This window comes from Anolis carolinensis, chromosome 3, assembly GCF_035594765.1.
Source record: "Anolis carolinensis isolate JA03-04 chromosome 3, rAnoCar3.1.pri, whole genome shotgun sequence".
NCBI lineage: Eukaryota > Metazoa > Chordata > Lepidosauria > Squamata > Dactyloidae > Anolis > Anolis carolinensis.
Genome location: NC_085843.1, coordinates 101,194,482 through 101,214,505, shown reverse-complemented (window position 1 = coordinate 101,214,505; position 20,024 = coordinate 101,194,482). Strand labels below are relative to the sequence as shown.

At 39.6% G+C, this 20,024-nt stretch overlaps 1 protein-coding gene across 6 annotated transcripts in view; it reads left to right on the top strand.

Annotated features, from left to right (window-relative positions):
- The window catches only part of frmpd4 (FERM and PDZ domain containing 4), a 404,084-nt gene that overhangs the window by 369,745 nt on the left and 14,315 nt on the right, over positions 1 to 20,024 (top strand). For all 6 annotated transcript variants that reach the window (XM_016992375.2, XM_008107217.3, XM_008107214.3 and 3 more), the window contains exons 6-10: positions 5,119 to 5,223; positions 7,020 to 7,127; positions 10,347 to 10,478; positions 13,956 to 14,075; positions 15,934 to 16,070. In XM_016992375.2, coding sequence (XP_016847864.2) covers positions 5,119 to 5,223; positions 7,020 to 7,127; positions 10,347 to 10,478; positions 13,956 to 14,075; positions 15,934 to 16,070 — 602 coding nt within the window. The remainder of the gene's footprint in view (positions 1 to 5,118; positions 5,224 to 7,019; positions 7,128 to 10,346; positions 10,479 to 13,955; positions 14,076 to 15,933; positions 16,071 to 20,024) is intronic.

Below are 20,024 nucleotides of genomic sequence, written 5' to 3'. Positions count from 1 at the left end.
TTGCCACAGACTGTATTGACACAATATGATGAATTTTGGAGGTGCATAGATGTGTAGATGGTATACAGATGACCTAATTGTCTTATTCAGGACATTAAGAGCACAGGTTCTACACAAAGAACGAATGCAGCTTGACAGCACCTTAACTGCTATGGCTCAATGTTATGGAATCCGGGAATTTGTAGTTTGGTGAGGGACAAGCTCTATTTGGCAGAGAAGTCTAAAGACCTTGTAAAACTAACATTCCCATGACCCCGTAGCATTGAGCCACTGAAGTTAGTGGTGTCAAACTACATTCATTCTGCCATGTAGGTGCACCCAGATACCTATTCTGACAAACCTTCTGTTACTAGCATTATTTTGACTTGCATACTCTTCACATTTCACAGATGAAAACAGGGACCATATGGCCAAGCAACTTCAAAGTGTCTTCAGAGTCATAAATGTTATTAATAGCAAAGAACATATAACCTAGGAGAGGCTACAGCGGTTTACTTTTGCTTACACCTAGTAAGAAGGGTACGATTCAGACCCTGCTCTCCTCTCTTTCACATTTCATTAATTATAAAAATTAATAATAGACCACTTTTTGGTAGTGAGAGATTTATAAGACAGGTTGGCAAGATTCATGATTTTAATGCATTGGATGGTTTGGAAAAGTGACACTTCACTCTTTAGCAATGTTTCATTTGGCTTTCCATATTCATGCTGTCATCAGCAGTTTGCCTCCAAACCTGCAGTCATCACTGGTCAACACAAAACTGAATTTTACTGACTTTGGTTATGGTGGGTTGTTAATGCTTTCTTATTTCTGTTTTTTAAAACACAGAGTACTAATTATACTGATTTTATTATAAACTCTTATCTTACAGACTACATACTGTAAATACTCAACATTTCCTGACAAGTGCATTGCAGTAGCATAAATACCTCCTGCTTAAAGTCATTAACTGAAAAATAATGTCTTTTATCTGGCTAAAAATAAATGCTTTGTAACAAAAGAACTGGCCAATCCAGGAATCATTAAACACTATTATATTCATATTACTAATATAAGACATTAAAATGGAAATTGTTTCCACTGATCAATTTGGGTTTTATATATTTTGTGTAGACATCTGAACTGTAACAATTATTTTAAAATGTGTCTTTCATAAAAGAAAGCTCATCTCCTTAACTTTTAAAATATGAAAAAGCCAAGCATCAACATGAAGTGATATTACAAACCAAAACAGCATTTCAGCACTTCCCATAATCAGTGGGGAAAATTTAAATGACTAATTTCTCCTTTAGAGTGAAATAGAATGGGATTGCTGGAGCAGATGCAATGAACTTAAATCACCAAATATGAACACAAATTGGTACTGTATCATATCTATAGCCATCATTAAAAAAATCAAAACATTATTTGTAAAATGTCAATGGAATAGAATTACACCAAAAGAAATATGCCTTATCAAAGGTGAAAATATTTATCTAATTAGCAGCTGCATGCCATTCTGTAAAACCATATTTTATTGAGAAGGGTCTTGTGAGATTGAAATGACAAACATAGAATCAGCAAATGAAAATCCACAAGACCAGAAGGAAGTGCAGAAACAGATTGTTCTAGTACTCTAGAATCAAGTGCAAACTGAGATCAGTGACACTGTTACAGACATGTTTAGGGGAAGGAAGGCATTCCATAGGAATATGAATACACATTCTTTGTTAGGTTGTTCAGTCTGATAAACTAAGACTGTGCTCTCTCCCATGTGATGGTCCTAGCATGAGTGGGGGAAGAGAAGGCATGGGTTTTAAAGCATTTTCAGCAAGAAAAGCAAAACACAAGGAACTCCACGTTCAAATTTTGGGAAGATGAGTCAACCAAGACAGTAGTGCCCTGGTGAGCCTTGTGTGAAACTCAAGCTGAAGAGTCATTCAAGCAAGAATTTATTTATTTTTTTGCTTAGTGACAGATAAACCCAGGCTGATCCTTGAAAAAAATATGACCACTATATTCATAGTTACTGTAATTCTGCATCCAGCAAAGCAATGTCTTCCCACTTAAAAGTGCCTAGTCTGCTTCAGCAAGCATTGATTCAAGATCAGAGAAGCTTGTAGATTTTATAGGATTCGTCACTGTAGGACAATAAAAACAGACTCTTCAAACTACAGGCATTTGGACAAAGCTGGGGTTCTTTTGAAGGTGCTAGGAGACATCTGGAAGCAATCCCTGAGGTGAATACCTCTCCCATTCTTAATCCACAGCCTTGTCTCCTAAAGGCCATGACAAACATGGAGCATCTGTTTCTTCATGGCCATACAGGTCCTATTGGCTTATTTGGTCCACTGGGATTATGAATTGTTATGCCGCTCTGTGACCATTATTTGGGCTGTAGCACAGTACCAGTTAGGCCAATACCTACTTCAGCCTGACTGCAACTCACCATTGGTAAAAAAAAAACAAAACCCAAAAAACCCCCACTAATTTAAGTCCCTTTCACAGGTTTAACTGAAAATGAAAAATATTTTGCTTCTTCCAGATATGATGCATGAATTCTTACCTCTTGGACCATTATAGTCCAACCTAGAATGAAGAAGTACCTTGATCATCATATGTGATCCATTGGAGGAGCAGAATAAGAATTCTACTCCCTCAGTGAAATTTTCTTTCAATCTTCAGATTTATAGCATCCCAGTGACTTAAACCTCAAGCATTTAGAAGAAGGTATCCAAAGAAAAGGGGCAAAGAACGTTACCAATGGGGTGTTAGCCTAGCAAATACATAAGTATTTGGGAGAATGAAAGAAAAATTCATTTGGGAAGCAGAATTCTTATGAGTTCGAGCCCCGCTCGGAGCCTATGTTTGTTTGTCTTTGTTCTATGTTAAAAGGCATTGAATGTTTGCCTATATGTGTAATGTGATCCGCCCTGAGTCCCCTTCAGGGTGAGAAGGGCGGAATATAAATGCTGTAAATAAATAAATAAATAAATAAATAAAGAGGTCAATTCCCTCTATTTGCAACCTCTCCATAGCTACACCATTTACAGATGTACCAGTGAAACATATCAGAAAGTCATGCAGATGCGCCCCTGCTTTAATTGAGACATAAGGATTGTAAGAACAACAAAAAGAAATGTGGTTGACATACTGTATCTTACTTTTATCTGCTAAATGATATCGAGTCTATGAAAGAGTTGGTGTAAAATGCTACTGGAACACCTTACAAAGTGCAGTGCAGGAAGATGTCACAAAGAGCAGAGGGAAACCGAGATATCCATCTCTGCCTTCTGAGCCTGGGTCAAATATAATGTGCTCTTGATATCCATTGAGGGTTGGTTGCAGGAGTCTCCCCCCCCCCCCCCCCGACACACACACACCCTCCGATAGCAGAACCCATGCACAGTCAAGTTATGCTACTATGGTGTAGTAAATTATTTCCCTTATATAAAATGGCTTAATCAAGGTTTGCTTTCTGGGAAGGTTTTATCTAGGGGGGAAGCGGTTTCAAATTGTGGATGGTTGAAACTGTGGGTATGGAAGGCCAAATGTACATATTTTAAAATATAGGACTGCAAGTATCTGTCAAGACCCAGGCTACAGAACACCAATAACCATGCGCAGAGGCCAGATTCTATCTAATATCTTTATTAAAGGAATATATAAAGTCAATAAAAACAAGTGAAGAATATAGTTCAGAAGTAGACCTTTCAGGAAAGGTCAAATATAGTCCAGGAAAATAATGTCCAATATGTGATATTAGAGTCCAAAGTTATAATCCATTAACCGAAACACACACTTTGCCAAGCAATAGTGTGGGGAGATGACAAGGTCTTTTAATCCATTGAAGCTTGACAACAAGGCTGGAAAACAAACTTGATTCTTGGCTAGACAAGACTTGATACGAGGCAAACAAGAAACAAGAACAAGGTCCGTGGCGAGGTCCGCGGCAAAACGTGAAACAAGGCAGGCTTGGAACTTGGTCCGGGAAACAAGGAACTGGGGTTACGAAGTCCACACACGATCTCACTCCTCAAGCTGACAAGTTGACTCCGCAAGGTTCCCTTTGCGGCAAAACTCCTATATAGGGTCTCGTTTCCCGCCAGAAGAACACTTTCCCTGGAGAACGAGAAGTGAAACCCAACTCTGTCCAGATGCATGACTCCTTAGAATTTCCCAAGGGAAGCAGACCTAATCAGCTAGTTGTTTGGCTGCGATTCTGAGGCTCCGGCGATTAGCCTCCCTGGCTCCTCTATCTCTATTATAATTGTCCTTTCGGGAAAACGGGGGAGAATTCTGCCCAAGGCTTGTTTGGCTGACTTCTTGAGGGCAAACATCCTCCAGGTGCAGGGGCTCCGATTCTGGTTGAACCTGTGGAAATCCCATGTTTTCCTCCTCGTCTGCCACAATAGTACTAGGAACGGGACTACAAGGCCCATGAGACATCACAGTATCCTTAACATTTTTGATATATAATGCTGATATATGCTTAAAATAATATTACATAAAAGTGTCTAACAAGCAGTATTCCCAATTTTAATTAAAATTCGTAGATGCCAACATCAGAATCAGCAACTTAGGGAATGCAGCTGTAGTATTCACAATGTAAGAACAAAAAGTTTTATGTAGTTGGGTCTGTAATGGAATATTTTCTGTTCCAATAACCTTACAATATTTCTGGTATTAAAATGTATTTAATATAAAGAAACCATGGTGTTATTTTGACAACTGCCATATTGTATTCATTAGCAAAACATTTGATAGAATATGATGACCTTCTGTCCAGTCAGTCAGATGAACGTTGCAACTTGGAATTTCATTTTGTTATTTTACTGTCTCCACAAAGGGTTTAAAACTCTGACCATTAAAGAAAAACAGCTTGTTTTCTGACATGTTCGAGCTATGGTTTTCTAAACAAGACAAAAATGTAATACATGATGCTAATTATACATTCTGCCATTCATTGTGTCATACATAGCTTTCACTAATTTTAGAAAATTATTAATTAGTTCCCGTGTATACTTTTTCTTTAATGGTTAGTTTTACTGTTAATGCAAAAATATTGATCATGAGAAGAGATTGAGAATTAAAGCACCAATCATACAACCTGTACCTCTTCCTCCCTTTCTCTCTAGTCTCCCAAATCGGCATTTATTAGTGCTGCAAAAAAGGCCAGATTGAAGTCCAATCCTGTCAAAGTGCGCTTTTCAGAAGAAGTCATTATTAATGGCCAGGTTTCAGTGAGTACAATAGGAAATATTTTCTTACCAGTGGAAAATTCTTCCTTGATTTCTGTGTAGAGCTTTAAATGGAGAAAACAGTATGGTTGGTTACATTACTTAGATTGCTTAGACTAGAAGGAATTGATAGGTGAACCCATGGAAGATGCAATTAACTTTAAAAAAAATGAAACCATAGTTAACAAGGATTCAAAAGTTTTGTTTAACTATCCCGTTTGTGGTATAATGTAGTCCTTTCAATCATTTGGAGAGTACCCCTCCATAATATGTAAATTATTCATACAAACTGATTTTAAAATACTGACAGTTACCAGAATCCCCAACAGAATTGCCAGTGGATTCTGGCAGTCATGGTCAAGAAAAATACACTTTTGCAAGCTCTGTCTTTTCTGTAATTTATTTTCAGAGATCTTAATTGTGAAAAGCTTGTATTTCAGACAAGCAGATGTGAGGGAGAATGGTTGAACCAGCCCTAGGCAATGTTTATGAGTTTTACAAAAGGACTACTGAGAGATAGGAACATACTGCATGCACACGTGGACCATGCTATGAATCCCCATGAGGAAGAAGGTGTTGCAAAAAATACAATAGTAACAGTCTTGTGCCCTGAGATGTTTTAATAATTTAAAGAAACCTGTTATGAAACCAAGGACACAATGAAATGTTTGGTTCTTGGGAAAATAAACAACATCTCAAGATGAATATTTCATAGGAATTTCCTACTAATACAGGAGCAGTGAAATGTTTTACTTTAAATCAATTCAGCTTTGTTTTGGAGTTTTGTCTTTGGTTTCTTTGGATTTTGACTTCCAAATCATGGCCTTGCTCCTTACCTGTGAAGAACAAACAAAAAAACACTTAGTTTTTCAAAAAACATGCCATTCTTTTTTTTCTATGATTTACATCCTTGGAACACATATTCTGCATTGTTGGTTGTATAGTTTTCTGAAAGAAATGTTTTACAATAATTTCCATGCCGTCATGAAATTTAGCTTAGCATTCTATCTTTTGGCAGTGATAAAAACAAGTGTGCAAGTTTCAGATGGATTTATGCAGTTCTTCTTGGATATTTTCCCTTTGAAGAACACATAAATAAAAAGTTTCTTCCATTTATCACATTGCACAGAAGATAATAACAGATAAAGATTAAAGGTAAATATTTTCCCCTAACATTAAGTCTCATCATGTCCAACTCTGGAGGTTGGTGCTCATCTCCATTTCTAAGCCAAAGAGCTGGCATTGTCCATAGACGTCCCCAAGGTCATGTGGCTGGCATGACTGCATGGAGCACCATTACCTTCCCGCTGGAGTGGTACCTATTGATCTACTCACATTTGCATGTTTTCGAACTGCTAGGCTGGCAGGAGCTGAGGCTAATAGCAGGAGCTCACCCTGCTCCCCGGATTCGAACTGCCAGCCTTTTGTTAAGCAAGTTCAGTAGCTCAGAGGTTTAACCCACTGCACTGCCAGAGCTCCTATAATGACAGATAAGCCATTTAAAAACATGAAGCTGGCCCTTTCATTATCATTTTGTAGCCTAATGAATAATCAGTGTTAGATTTTTAACATTTGAAGCAGAATAATAGTTCATACATAATTTTTCTCTGAGTAGGACACCAAAACCAGCTCAATCTTGGGATTAAAATATAAAAAATGGTTTTGCTTTGTGGGATCAAATGTACTTGATTTTAGATACCAGAAGGCTACTCTAGCTCTATTCATGTGAATCAGAAATTTAGACTAATATTTAGCTTTGTGGCATGAAAACTCTAATCCAAAATTATTATTTTTAACAGGAAACAGTAAAAGATAATTCACTTCTTTTCATGCCAAATGTTCTGAAGGTATATCTTGAAAATGGGCAAACCAAATCATTTCGTTTTGATTGCAGTACATCAATAAAGGTAAGCTCACTGCTAAAAAAATAATGATATAGATCACTTGAAATGTCCACATAAAGATATTTTCATGAAAAGGCTGTTTAACGTCTTTGTAATAAAACCTGCATGCACAGGTCCCAAGTCCAGGGCTAACTGTTGTTATTCTCATAAAATCTAGTGTAGTACTGTATTAGTGAATCAAAACTACAGGATGATCATTTTAATGACCATAGCTTAATTAAAATTAAATGGACCCAAGAAATTACAATAGGCTGCCAAAAAAGGCAGCCTAGTTTGCCAGCAAAATGCAAAGCCAAATTCAAGGTATTGGTTGCTAATTAAACAACATGAAAATTATTCAATAGCATGAGCAATATGTATGTTAGGGCTATATATCACTCATTGGTTCCTTCAGTTTTGTAAAATATTTTGCTGATTAATGAGGTGTGTTTGTTAATGTGGGGAGACAGGAGAGAAAAAACAACAGTTTGGACATGTCCAGATAACCATTTTCTGCATGATTTAGTAACCAATTTAGCACAAGGTGTTTGTGTAGTCTACACAAAGGTACACCACCATAATGTCATGTAGCATTTCTGCATGTCAAAGAAGCTCATTACAGTGTCATACTCCTGTGCAAAGTAAGTAGAGTAGAGGTGCATAACTGCAGTTCCTTTACCACTAAATACCAAACCAAGCTACAGTCCCAGACAATGAGGACATTGCAATATTATTAGAATAATAGCTTTTAGAAGGAGCTACAGGAAACCTGAAGCAGTCTTTCCTCTTGTTCTAGACAGTCTCTTCTTGTAATATATACTTGGATGCAAAGGGCAGAGACATCTTTGAGCACATTTGCTGGGGCTCAGATTTCTGCATTTAACTGCCATTATGCCTCATAACATAGAGTCTAGGTTCTTCTCAGCAATGTCTTTATTGATATGTTCCTAGCATAAATTAGAACTAAATAGGTATGTATCAACCTAAGGAGACCCCATAAATTCCATAGCCATCTTAAGCAAGGAATACTCAGAGGTGGTTTTCCAGTTCTTTCCTCTGAAATCTAGCCCACAACCCCCAGTGGCCTGCAGTTATTAGACGGGATCTCATGCCTTTAGAGTGTTTAGTACAAATTATAAAATACAGATAAGTCGATGGATTGGTTCAATATCTCCTAATACGGAGCTTTTCCTCCAATTCTCCCCATGCATATCATCTCTGTTCTCATAATTAATTGTTAGTGTTGTAATTGATTTTTCATTCATTTTATACTTTATCAGTGTAAGTCTTGCTAATTGCATAAGTAAATATGAGAGGCACAAATGTGTATGTTTGTATTTCACACGTATTTTTTTAAAAAGAAATCAGTCAAAAATAGATGAAATAATTATAAAGAATTAAATAATTTAGACTCCTTATGAGGAATGGCATAAAGAGCTGGGCATGTTTAGCCTGTAGAAGAGAAGGCTGAGAGGAGACATGATAGCCACGTATCAAGATGTGAGGGGAAGTCATAGGGAGGGGAGGGAGCAAGCTTGTTTTCTACTGCCCTGGAGACTAACAAATGGAACGATGGCTTCAAACTACAGGAAAGGAGATTCCACCTGAACATTAGGAAGAACTTCCTCACTGTGAGAGCTATTCAGCAGTGGAACTCTCTGCCCCGGACTGTGGTGGAGGCTCCTTCTTTGGAGGCTTTTAAGCAGAGGCTGGGTGGCTATCTGTCGGGGGTGCTTTTAATGAGATTTTCCTGCTTCTTGCAGGGAGTTAGACTGGATGGCCCATGAGGTCTCTTCCAACTCTACTATTCTATGATTCTATGATTCTAGCGCAGCATGACCCCATCAGCTGTTGGTCATCTGTCGGGGGTGCTTTGAATGTGATTTTCCTGCTTCTTGGCAGGGGGTTGGACTGGATGGTCCACAAAGTCTCTTCCAACTCTATGATTCTAACTGAAAGCCTGTATGTTCATACCTACCAGTAAATCTCACACTTATTGAGGCTTACGTCTGAGTGGACATCCCTCTGGTATGGAAGTGTCTTAAAAATGTTTAATGCTTTTATCTTTTCAGAGTAAAAATGAGTTTGTGAACTGACGTTCTTACATTCACAGTTAACTATGTGTCTCCTTCTAGCAGTTAATTCCCTAAACCAAAAGTAATTGCTAAGGGTTGATCAACCTCTAACTGAAAGTTAGAGGTTGATATGAAAGATTATTCCAAAACTATCTACTCAATTCTTTTCTAATACAAAACAAGACATTAATGTTTTTAAAAGTTCTTTTAGAAAACTCCCAATTTATAATGATTAGTGGTCAGAGGTTTTGATAAAATGGGTTCAGAATAATATTTATGGATAAAGGACCATAAAGGTGAACTTAAATTACATTATAATATTAATACAACACAGTGGTGTCGCAACATGGTACCATCATTCAGAATTTTTGTGTCCACCTACTATCATATCATGACATTTCATTAAGGGCAGAGGCATAGCAATGAGCAATACAATGATGTGGTATTGTTGTAAATAAGATATTATGAGGAGGAGGGAGCTAGGAAACAAAAAATGGCAATATGCCTATGTCTTGTAGAATTTTCTGCTCTGCTCAGTGTGTGTGAGAAATGCCCTAATTTAGGAGCAGAAAGATGTAATGGAAAACTTATATTTTGACAGCAGATATTTGAAAATTAACATTGAAATGTCCATGCAAATATTGGCACCAATCCAACAAAAATCATTTTGACTAAATGATATTGAGTAGAATATCATTGTGTGTCCTATTGAAACTATGGAAGAAGTTGAATAGAATTGATTTAAATCCCTGTTGCTTTGAGTTAGCCTCACAGAGTTCAATAGGGCTTATTGTCAAGTAAGTGGGTATGTAAGACTATCTTGTAAAAGGCTACATTTTCATATTTACTTAACAGTAGACCTAAGTAAGACTCACGTATGCACATAGACATACACATAATTGTAGACATACACATAATTGTGTTACAGACTCAAGCTGTCTTAGGGTCATTATCTGAGGATGAATTCAGTAAATATACACTATCAAGAGAAAAGAAGGAAAACACATGGTTGGAAGAAAAATGAATGGGATGTGGCTGTCTTGTGAATACTTGAGCATTCAGCCATATTATTTAGTGGTACATACACTGGGAATTTAAGTCACAATGTTGTAGGTTCCAATTACAGGTTTCTGTCATTTTATTTCATTTTAATTCTTCTGTTTTCAAGGATGTCATTTTAACACTTCAAGAAAAGCTGTCAATTAAATGTATTGAACACTTTTCCCTGATGCTGGAGCAGAAAACCGAAGGGTCTGGAATCAAACTTCTCTTGCTACATGAACAGGAGACTCTAACTCAGGTTGGTGTAATGTTATAGCTAAAACAAGGAACTAGATTTAGCTTCAGTATTTTAGGGAATTCATGTTTAAAAAGTTCAGATTGGTTTTATCATACTTCAAATGAAAAACATTTGCCCTTGATAGTCAAAACTTAGAGCATGGCATTTATCTCATACTGGCAGAAAGCAAGCTGAGCATCATGCTGGGCAAGAGTGTTAGGCATTCACATTTTCTCCGTATTATAGGTGGGTGGTATAGAGTGGCAGAGTATGCATGAATCCTCTGTTATGTGTACTTCTGGTAAGACTCATTTGCTTTTTCATTGTTTTTGTATTTCCAGTAGTACTAAGCAAGCTCTCTTCCACTCATTCAAAGAAAAGCTTTTGCCTGGTTGTTTCATTAATACCACAATCCATCCATTTCTACTGTGATATATGATGATGCAGAAAACACTGCTGGGTAACTTCATTTATTAGATCATTAAGGAAGATTAAGCTTATTCGAGAAGCAGCACAGTGGGTTTCTTAGAAGCACTCCATTCTGGCCTAATTCTCCTGTCGCATTGAAATCAATTGTTGTTTTCATTATCCTTGAGGACACTCTCTTATGTATTTCTGCATTTGTGTGATTTCTTATCTCTTGGGAATTAAAACAGTAGCTTATTAGAGTAAGGATAAGAAATGTATTATGAACTAGGAAATTATATAATAAACATTGGCCAGAAATAGGAAGGCTTTTGTTTGAAAAAGCTGGACAGCAATGCTAACTATTTCTGTGGATCAGAGCATACCCAGGTGAGTATAATTACATCACTAGATTCAGTAGAACAGATTCAAGCACAAAGCTTTGGCTTTTGGGTGTCTCCTTGCCACTGAGCTTACTACTATCTTTGGCAATGCCAACACAACAGGAGAGTTTAGCTCTGTGGCTTCTCTCATTCAATTCCTTTATCTTTTTCAAACTGATCACTTCCTGAATTTCGTGCCGTTTTCTAACACCCCTCCCCCAATCCGTTTTCTTGGAATTTTCATTTTTCAGAATGGGTGATATGCCATTTTTTGGGATGGCAGCCAGATTTTCAAGAGTGATCTGGCTATAGGTGGCAATGGGGAGGCATCACGCTCTCCTCTTTCCATCATTTTTAATGCTTTCGGGATGAAAATGGCCACACTAGGAGAACGCAGTTACCACTGCAGGCCATCCCACCATTTTTAGTGATTTTTTAAATGTTTCATTAAAATGTCCTTTTAAAAATCCAAAAGCTTCTCCTCCTATCCCCTGGAATGTCTCCACAGGGAAGAATAGCAGTAGGAGAAAGAGAGAGAACGTGAGTGAGTCAAAGACGTGAACATTACAAACAACTTCCAAGGACTTTGTTTATTTTTAAATAAGTGTTTGGGGGTAAGGAAGACTGCTACTGCTAGACTGGTGCAGTGGGGCAGGTAGAAGCATACACACACACACACCAGATGAATTGGAACAGCAGGGGTACACAAGCCCAAACAGGTAGGGCAGGGGAGAGAGAGTCAAAGAGGTAAAGGAGAACAGGGTTTTTTTGTAATTTTTAAGTATATGTTCTGTGGGAAAAGGAAGGTGCAAGGCAGAATGCAAGCAGCAAGATAGATAGATAGATAGATAGATAGATAGATAGATAGATAGATAGAAGGATAGGATAGGATAGGATAGGATAGGATAGGATAGGATAGGATAGGATAGGATAGGATTGGGGAGAGATGGAAAAGAAATAGAAAGAAATTCTCTCATGGGGACTCAGCGAAGTTCGGGCTATCTCCTGATCCCTCCCTTCTTCTCTATATATTGAAGCAAAGAGGATTTTAATGTTGCTCCATAGAACTAGTAGGAGAATAGAGTGATGGGATAGACACAGTGATTCCCAATCTTTAGGCCTCCAGGTATTTTGGACTTCAACTCCCAGAAATCCCAGCCAACTTAGCAACTGTTAGGAACTGTGGGAACTCAAGTCCAAAATGGTGGAGGCCCAAAGGTTGGGAACCATTGAGACAGAGGAATGAATATCAGGAAAGTACAATCTCATGGCAGTATGACTGATCTTAAAAGTATAGGTATGCATCTGGGTAGAAACATAAATTTATACTGTAATTAAATACACTCCTGATATTTCCATATGTACTGGTTAAATTTATTTGGTAAACAATTTATTGGTAAAGATGTGTGTCACCTCTTAATATTTTTGTTTTCTTGCACTTGGTGTATTTTTATATTTAAAAACTTTTTTCAACCTCCTCCCCCCTGAGAGTTTATTAGCAAATGGAAAGCACCTTAATTATTTGGATGGGTACATTACTTGTACCTTTTCTAACTGACTCTTTCGCTTAATGCAATCTCTTGATTGGAGATAAGAGGGCTTAGCCAAAAAAAAAACTGATTGAATTGATTGAATCACAGGCTTTTCCTCCCAATTGCTGTTGATATTTTCAAGTAAGTTTCCCCCATTATGTCATTATAAAAGCACATCCCATAAGGATGCCTTGATCAAAAAGGAACAGCCTGTTTTTTTTTTTTGGTTTTTTTGTTTGTTTGTTTTTTTGTTTTTTGCAGTTTCCTAGATGGAAAGAATGAGCTATGACAGAATATTTCATAAAGTAACACAATGTTGTAAAGCAAAACAATGTTTACACTGCATTGAATGAATTTTAAGTTTCTGTTATATAACGGGTGGTGTGAAACCATTTTCTGAAATTATTCTGAACACCGTCTCTCTGTGTGTGAATGTTTGCTTAATTTGTAAAGCACAAGAAGTGTTGTGTGTCCTCTATAAGTCTGATTCAGCTCCAGGGAAATTTGAGGTAAGATCCTGGTGTGACAGATCAGGTAGATCAAAGAGACGATAAGGGGCACTTGAGGACAGGTAGCAGGCAAGAAGGAATCAAAGGAAAGAAACAGAAGTGAATTAGTCTTTCTTACTCTCTTTGAAGTTTCATTAGTTTATTAATCCTCTCAACATTCCACTATGGCAACTGTTGATCTCCAAAATGATAGGTGTTTCCATGAATCAATCAAACCCCATTGAGAGCACAGGTGGCACTGTGTTGAGAGTCCAAGTTTCACTGGGCCCTCAGAATTCCTTCCCCTCATCAAACTGTGAAAAACCAGTGTTGCATAGTTGTTTGAGCATTGTACTACAACTCTGGAGGCCAGGGTCCAATGCCCTGTTTGGCCATAGAAACCAACTGGGTGACCTTGGGCCCATCACACACTTTCAGCATTAAGACTCTTTACAAACCTTAAAACCAACATTGCACTGTGTTACAATCCCAACCCAGTTTATAAAAACCTGAGCATAAAAATATTTTGACTTGGGCTTAAAATTAGTAGCACAAAAATGGGGGCGTTTGCTAAGAAAACTGCAAAGGAAGGAAAAATTATGGGCATTTTGTCCACGGTTTATGAGCTTTGTCCGAAAACGTGCGTTATACATCATTCTGTGTTGTAACACAAATGTCCCGCTCTTCCAGGTGACCCAGAGGCCAAGCTCCCATAAGATGAGATGTCTCTTTAGAATCAGTTTTGTCCCAAAGGATCCCATTGACCTTTTACGAAGGGATGCAGTTGCCTTTGAATACCTATATGTACAGGTAATTTGTTGCTATTTGCCATTAAATTAGCTTTCACTGATTGTGATCATATGCATGAGAGATGTCCAAGTGCAACAGATATCAATAGTATGGCTCACTGAGGCCATGGCTTCCTTGATCAAATCAATCCACCTGTAATATGCTCTTCCTCATTTCCTTGTGCTTTCAATTCTACTGTCAATTATATTCTTTTCCAGTGAGTCATCTTGTGATGTATCCAAAATATGGCAGCTAGAGTTGCCACTTAGAAATTGGCAATGACAGTGGCACAAGGTGATGAACTGTCTTCCTAATACAGAGACAGAGCTGTATGGTGCAAGAGGGCACTCTGATGCACTATTGTGCAGTAGAAAGTTGCAGCTGGAGATTCCTGCATTAGTAAGGCAATGAATCTGCTCTGTGTTTTAATCCAAAATTTAAAGTGGAACAACTGTAATATCATAGCTTCTTCAAAGTTCAAACTAAAATGTGGAGCATGTCATGAAAGACTCCAGGTGACACTGACGACAGCAACATTTATGGACATTTCTGAATTTCATCATGAGCAAGGCAGCTCCCCACCCCAGATATTTTTTATCTCTAGGTTAAGCTATGAAAGAATGATTGAGCACAGTAATTTAGAAAATTTAGGAATGAGCATGATCTCTGCAATCTGCACACGCTTCAGTCTCCAGCAGCCTCTGTAAGAGAAAGTAGGAGAACGTTGCTAGTACTCTCTTTGACATATCATGTATGGAGCCCTTTGCTTCTCATATAACTCATCATTCTGCTTTACTCTTGGCTAAGACTTTGAGCCCTAGCTAATTAACTGGCAAGAGCTATGGAAGGAGACTAGGCAAAACAGTCCATTTGTCTTTCATTCACTAGGCGAGAGATGGGGAACCTTTTATCCTCCTGCATTTCAGTTCCCATCATTACTGCTGTTGCTATTACATATTTAAAAGTAGTGATCTCTTTCAAGTTCCTTGGCATTGGCTATGCTGGATTTTGATTATTGGTGTCAAATCCAAAACATCAAAGTTTTCCAGTGGTATCATCCCTTGGTCATTGATTAAGCAGCACTGTTATTTATTTTATTTACAGTATTTATATTCCGCCCATCTCACCCCGAAGGGGACTCAGGGCGGATTACATTACACATATAAGGCAAACATTCAATGCCTTAACATAGAACAAAGACAAAGACAAACGCAGGCTCCGAGCTGGCCTTGAACTCATGACCTCTTGGTCAGAGTGATTTGTTGCAGCTGGCTGCTCACTAGCCTGTGCCACAGCCAGGGCCCATTCTTGGGAAAGACAAGGTGACATGGAGAGTTAGATCTCTTTTTCTTAATCCCAGGGCACTTTCAAACTCCATGGCACTATGATTCCACTAACTGCCATGGCTGCATCCTATGGAAACTTGAGGGTTTTTAATTTGGTGAGTCATCAGAGCTTTCTGGTTGATAATTCTAATTCCTTCTCTCTAAACTCTATAGGAAATTGCCATAGCTGTGAAAATAGAATCACAGTGCTATACTTGTGTTGTCTGAAAGGGCTGCTGGAATATGATAGGGATTCTAACCTGATGTGTCTGACACTCCAGTTAAAACACCCCCAGTGGTCTGTATATGAGAGAAAATGAGGTTGTATTCTAATATCTTCATCTTAACAGCCATAGTCTTACATATAAAGCCAAGTTAATATAAGTATTTTTTCACTTTGTGATCTTTGGAGATTCATGAATGGCTTCACTGGCAGACCCACTTCTTGTTAATTATAAGCTTGTCTTTTAGAGATGAATTAATTGTATTTCGATGTTTATGTCTAAAATCAGAGATTCTTGAGCCTGATACTCCCTCTGCTGGTTCTTTGACAGAGCTGTAATGATGTGGTTCAGGAAAGGTTTGGTCCTGAACTCAAATACGACATTGCACTGAGGCTGGCTGCATTACAAATGTATATTGCTACTGTGACCACGAAACATACACAGAAAATCTCTCTCAAATACATTGAGTAAGTATGCAATGTAATTGTCATAATATTTGGGGTCGTTAAAATGTTATAACTCTACAGATATCAACATTTATTTTGGAAATGAACTGAATTACAAATGACCAGTAAGACTCAATACTTCAAATAACTTGCGCAGAAAAAAACCCTCATAAGAACAGTAGTTTTTAGGAAAGAGCCTGAGTAATTGAATTAAATCATGAATATGTACCTGGGGATTGGTTGCTAATTTATGTTGAAATAATATTATTTTATTGATTGCTGTGGTATAGTAAGAGCTAGTAAATCATCATCACTGACTCACCTACACATCCCCCAAATTGTCCTCTCCTTCCCTTCCTTTTTCCCCACCAGATGCACATATAGAAAACTATGATTTAAACTTCCATGATATTTTGGGGGAAGAGAGAGAGTCACAGCAATGGTCAGAGAATGTGACCTTACCTTAATACTGGAACTGCAGCTCCATCATGGCTTCCTATTTACTATTTCATTAACCTTTGCTGTTAAAGTGACACCATTGTTTGTCCTCCACTCTGCTTGCAAGGTCACTCACAAATCAAAACAGTAAATCTGCCATTAAAAGCCAGAACAGATAAAGTTAAAGAAATCTGCTGTCTGCCAGGCAAGCCTTCACAACAACATAGCAGTAAATATTGTATTAGTATTGCTGTTGTACAAACCTGAGTTTTACAATGAACTCCCATCAGGGAGCTGTTCCTGACAAAGTAAACTTGAAAGCCTCAGAGAGCAGAATTTATAGGGCTGTGGTGGGATCACAGTTGTGGATGGAAATGCCCAGCAGCCTGAGCTAACACAGCCAAGGAAAATTGAGGGCCCTTCCACACAGCCATATAACCCAGAATATCAAGGCAGATAACCCACATTATCTGCTTTGAACTGGATTATCTGAGTCCGCACTGCCATATAATCCAGTTCAATGTGGGTTGTATATAGCTGTGTAGAAGGAGGTTGAGGCTTCTGGAGAAAGGAGAAGAAGGGAAACTTTCTGTCCATGCTGCTGCTGCTCAATCACGTAGTCGTTTCCGACTGTTCGTGACCTCATGGACCAGTCCATGCCAGAGCTCCCTGTCGGCCATCGCTGCCCCCAGTTCTTTCAAGGTCAAGCCAGTCACTTCAAGGATACCGTCCGTCCATCTCGCCCTTGGTCCATGACATTTCTTAAATTAAATTATCCTGATTTGGGTCAAGTTCTCCTCCACACAAGAACACATGTCCTTGATTATACAGAGATACTTTGGAGAGCAATGCAGAAAACATTCCATCTATGAACTTCCTTAAGCTAATTTAGGATGCAAGCTGCAGTTTTTAGGCTGTCACACATGATGTGATAAACATGTCCTTCTGTTTCCACTCAGTTCATACTCTATACCCAAAGAAACACCATAGATGTTCAAAGGAAGACCTTTCCACTCTTGTCTCACTTTTCTCAGGTGTTAGTTTACAACTACCATGGCCACCCTGCTGCAGTGTGAAAATGGTACAAAAAACCACAGTGTGAAACTGGCATGCTTTCTTTAAAGGAGGATTTCAAAAACTTGCTAGTTCTACTGCTGCTCTTTTGAAGAATTTACACAGTTTTTTAAGAATGCATCTACACTACAGAATTAATGACACTTGACACCACTTTAACTGACATAGCTTAATGCTCTGGAATCATGGAAGATGTAGTTTTATAAGTTCTTCATCATTCTCTATCTAAGAGTGCTCATTAAACTACAAATCCAAGGATTCCACAGCATTTATCCATGGCAGTAAAAGTTGTCAGACTGTATTAAATCAACAATGAAGATGTACCATAAGTGTGCAAGATGTATTGCAACAAACTGCCAAAATAAATGAAAGAAAAATGGTGGGAGGGATTGATTATTTATTTATTTTTATTTATTACAATATTTATATCCCGCCCTTCTCACCCAACAGGGGACTCAGGGCGGCTTACAATAAAACAGACATATAAAAACAGTACAATACACTATAAATCAGTTAAAAAATTAACTTACATAAACATTCGTAAAGTGCATTTATAAAATATAGATAGGCGTGTACAAGTTTAAAAGACTGGGTCTGTCAATTGAGTTCCAGCATACATAATAGTAATTAATGCTGCTGATTCTTATTCGAAAGCCTGGCCCCACAACCAAGTTTTTACCTTCCTACGGAAGGATAGGAGGGAGGGAGCCTGCCTGATTTCAATGGGGAGGGCGTTCCATAGGCGGGGAGCCACTACTGAAAAGGCCCTGTCTCTCGTCCCCACCAGCCGCACCTGTGAGGCTGACGGGACCACGAGCAGGGCCTCATCCGACGATCTTAAGCTTCGAGGTGGGTCATAGCGGGAGAGCTGGTCCGGAACCGTTTAGAGCTTTATAGGCTAAAGCCAGCACCTTGAATTGTGCTCGGTAGCTAATCGGCAGCCAGTGGAGCTGACGTAACAGAGGAGTGGTACGCTCCCTGTACGCCGCTCCAGTTATTAACCTGGCAGCCTCCCATTGGACTAACTGAAGCTTCCAAACAGTCTTCAAAGGCAGCCCCACGTAGAGTGTGTTGCAGTAGTCTAAACGGGATGTAACAAGGGCGTGGACCACCGTGGCCAAGTCTGGCTTCCCAAGGTACGGTCGCAGCTGGCGCACAAGTTTTAATTGTGCGAAGGCTCCCCTAGCCACCGCTGAGACCTGGGGCTCCAGGCTCAACGATGAGTCCAGGATTACCCCCAGACTGCGCACCTGCGCCTTCAGGGGGAGTGTGACCCCATCCAGCACAGGCTGTAACCCTATACCCTGTTCGGCCTTCCGACTGACCAGGAGGACCTCTGTCTTGTCTGGATTCAATTTCAATTTGTTGGCCCTCATCCAGTCTGACACAGCGGCCAAGCACCGGTTCAGGACCTGAACAGTCTCCTTAGTGACAGGTGGGAAGGAGTGACAGAGCTGGACATCATCTGCGTACAGATGACACCGGACCCCGAAACTCCTGATGATCTCTCCCAGCGGCTTCATGTAGATGTTAAACAACATGGGAGACAATACAGAGCCCTGCGGGACCCCACAAGTCAACGGTTGTGGGGCCGAGCAGGCGTCCCCCAATGACACCATCTGGGACCGACCCTCCAGGAATGAGTGGAGCCACTGCAGGACAGTACCTCCAAGTCCCATTCCTGCGAGGCGTCCCAGAAGGATACCGTGATCGACGGTATCGAAGGCCGCTGAGAGGTCCAGCAGAACCAGCAGGGACACACTCCCCCTGTCCAGTTCCCGGTGAAGATCATCGACTAAGGCGACCAAGGCTGTCACGGTACCATGCCCCGGCCTGAAGCCAGACTGTGCCGGATCCAGAAAATCAGTGTCCACCAAGAATCCCTGGAGCTGCGAGGCAACCACATGTTCCAAGACCTTGCCCAAATAGGGGAGATTGGAAATAGGCCGAAAGTTTCCGAATTGAGTGGGATCCAATGATGGCTTTTTCAACAGCAGCTTGATCACAGCCATTTTTAGGCTCGCTGGAAACTTGCCTTCCCGAAGGGAGGCATTCACCACCACCTTCACCCACTCAGCCAAACCCCCTCTGGCTTCTCTCACCAGCCAGGATGGGCAGGGGTCTAGGATGCATGTGGTCGGTCTCGCCTCTCCAAGGATCTTGTCCACATCCTTGAGCTCAACCAATTGAAATGAATCCAACAAAACTGGACAAGCAGGTGCACTCGTTACATCCTCAGAGACTGCCGTTAATATGGTGTCAAAGTTGGAACGGATCAGAGCGACTTTGTCCTCAAAGAACCGAGCAAATGCTTCACAGCGGGCTGCTGAGTTATCAGGGCTCCCACCTTGATTGCTGGGAGTTAACAACCCTCTGATAACACGGAACAGCGCCGCCGGACGGTTCTGTGCGGACGCAATGTTGGCCGCAAGGTGGACTCTCCTTGCAGCTTTGATTGCCGCG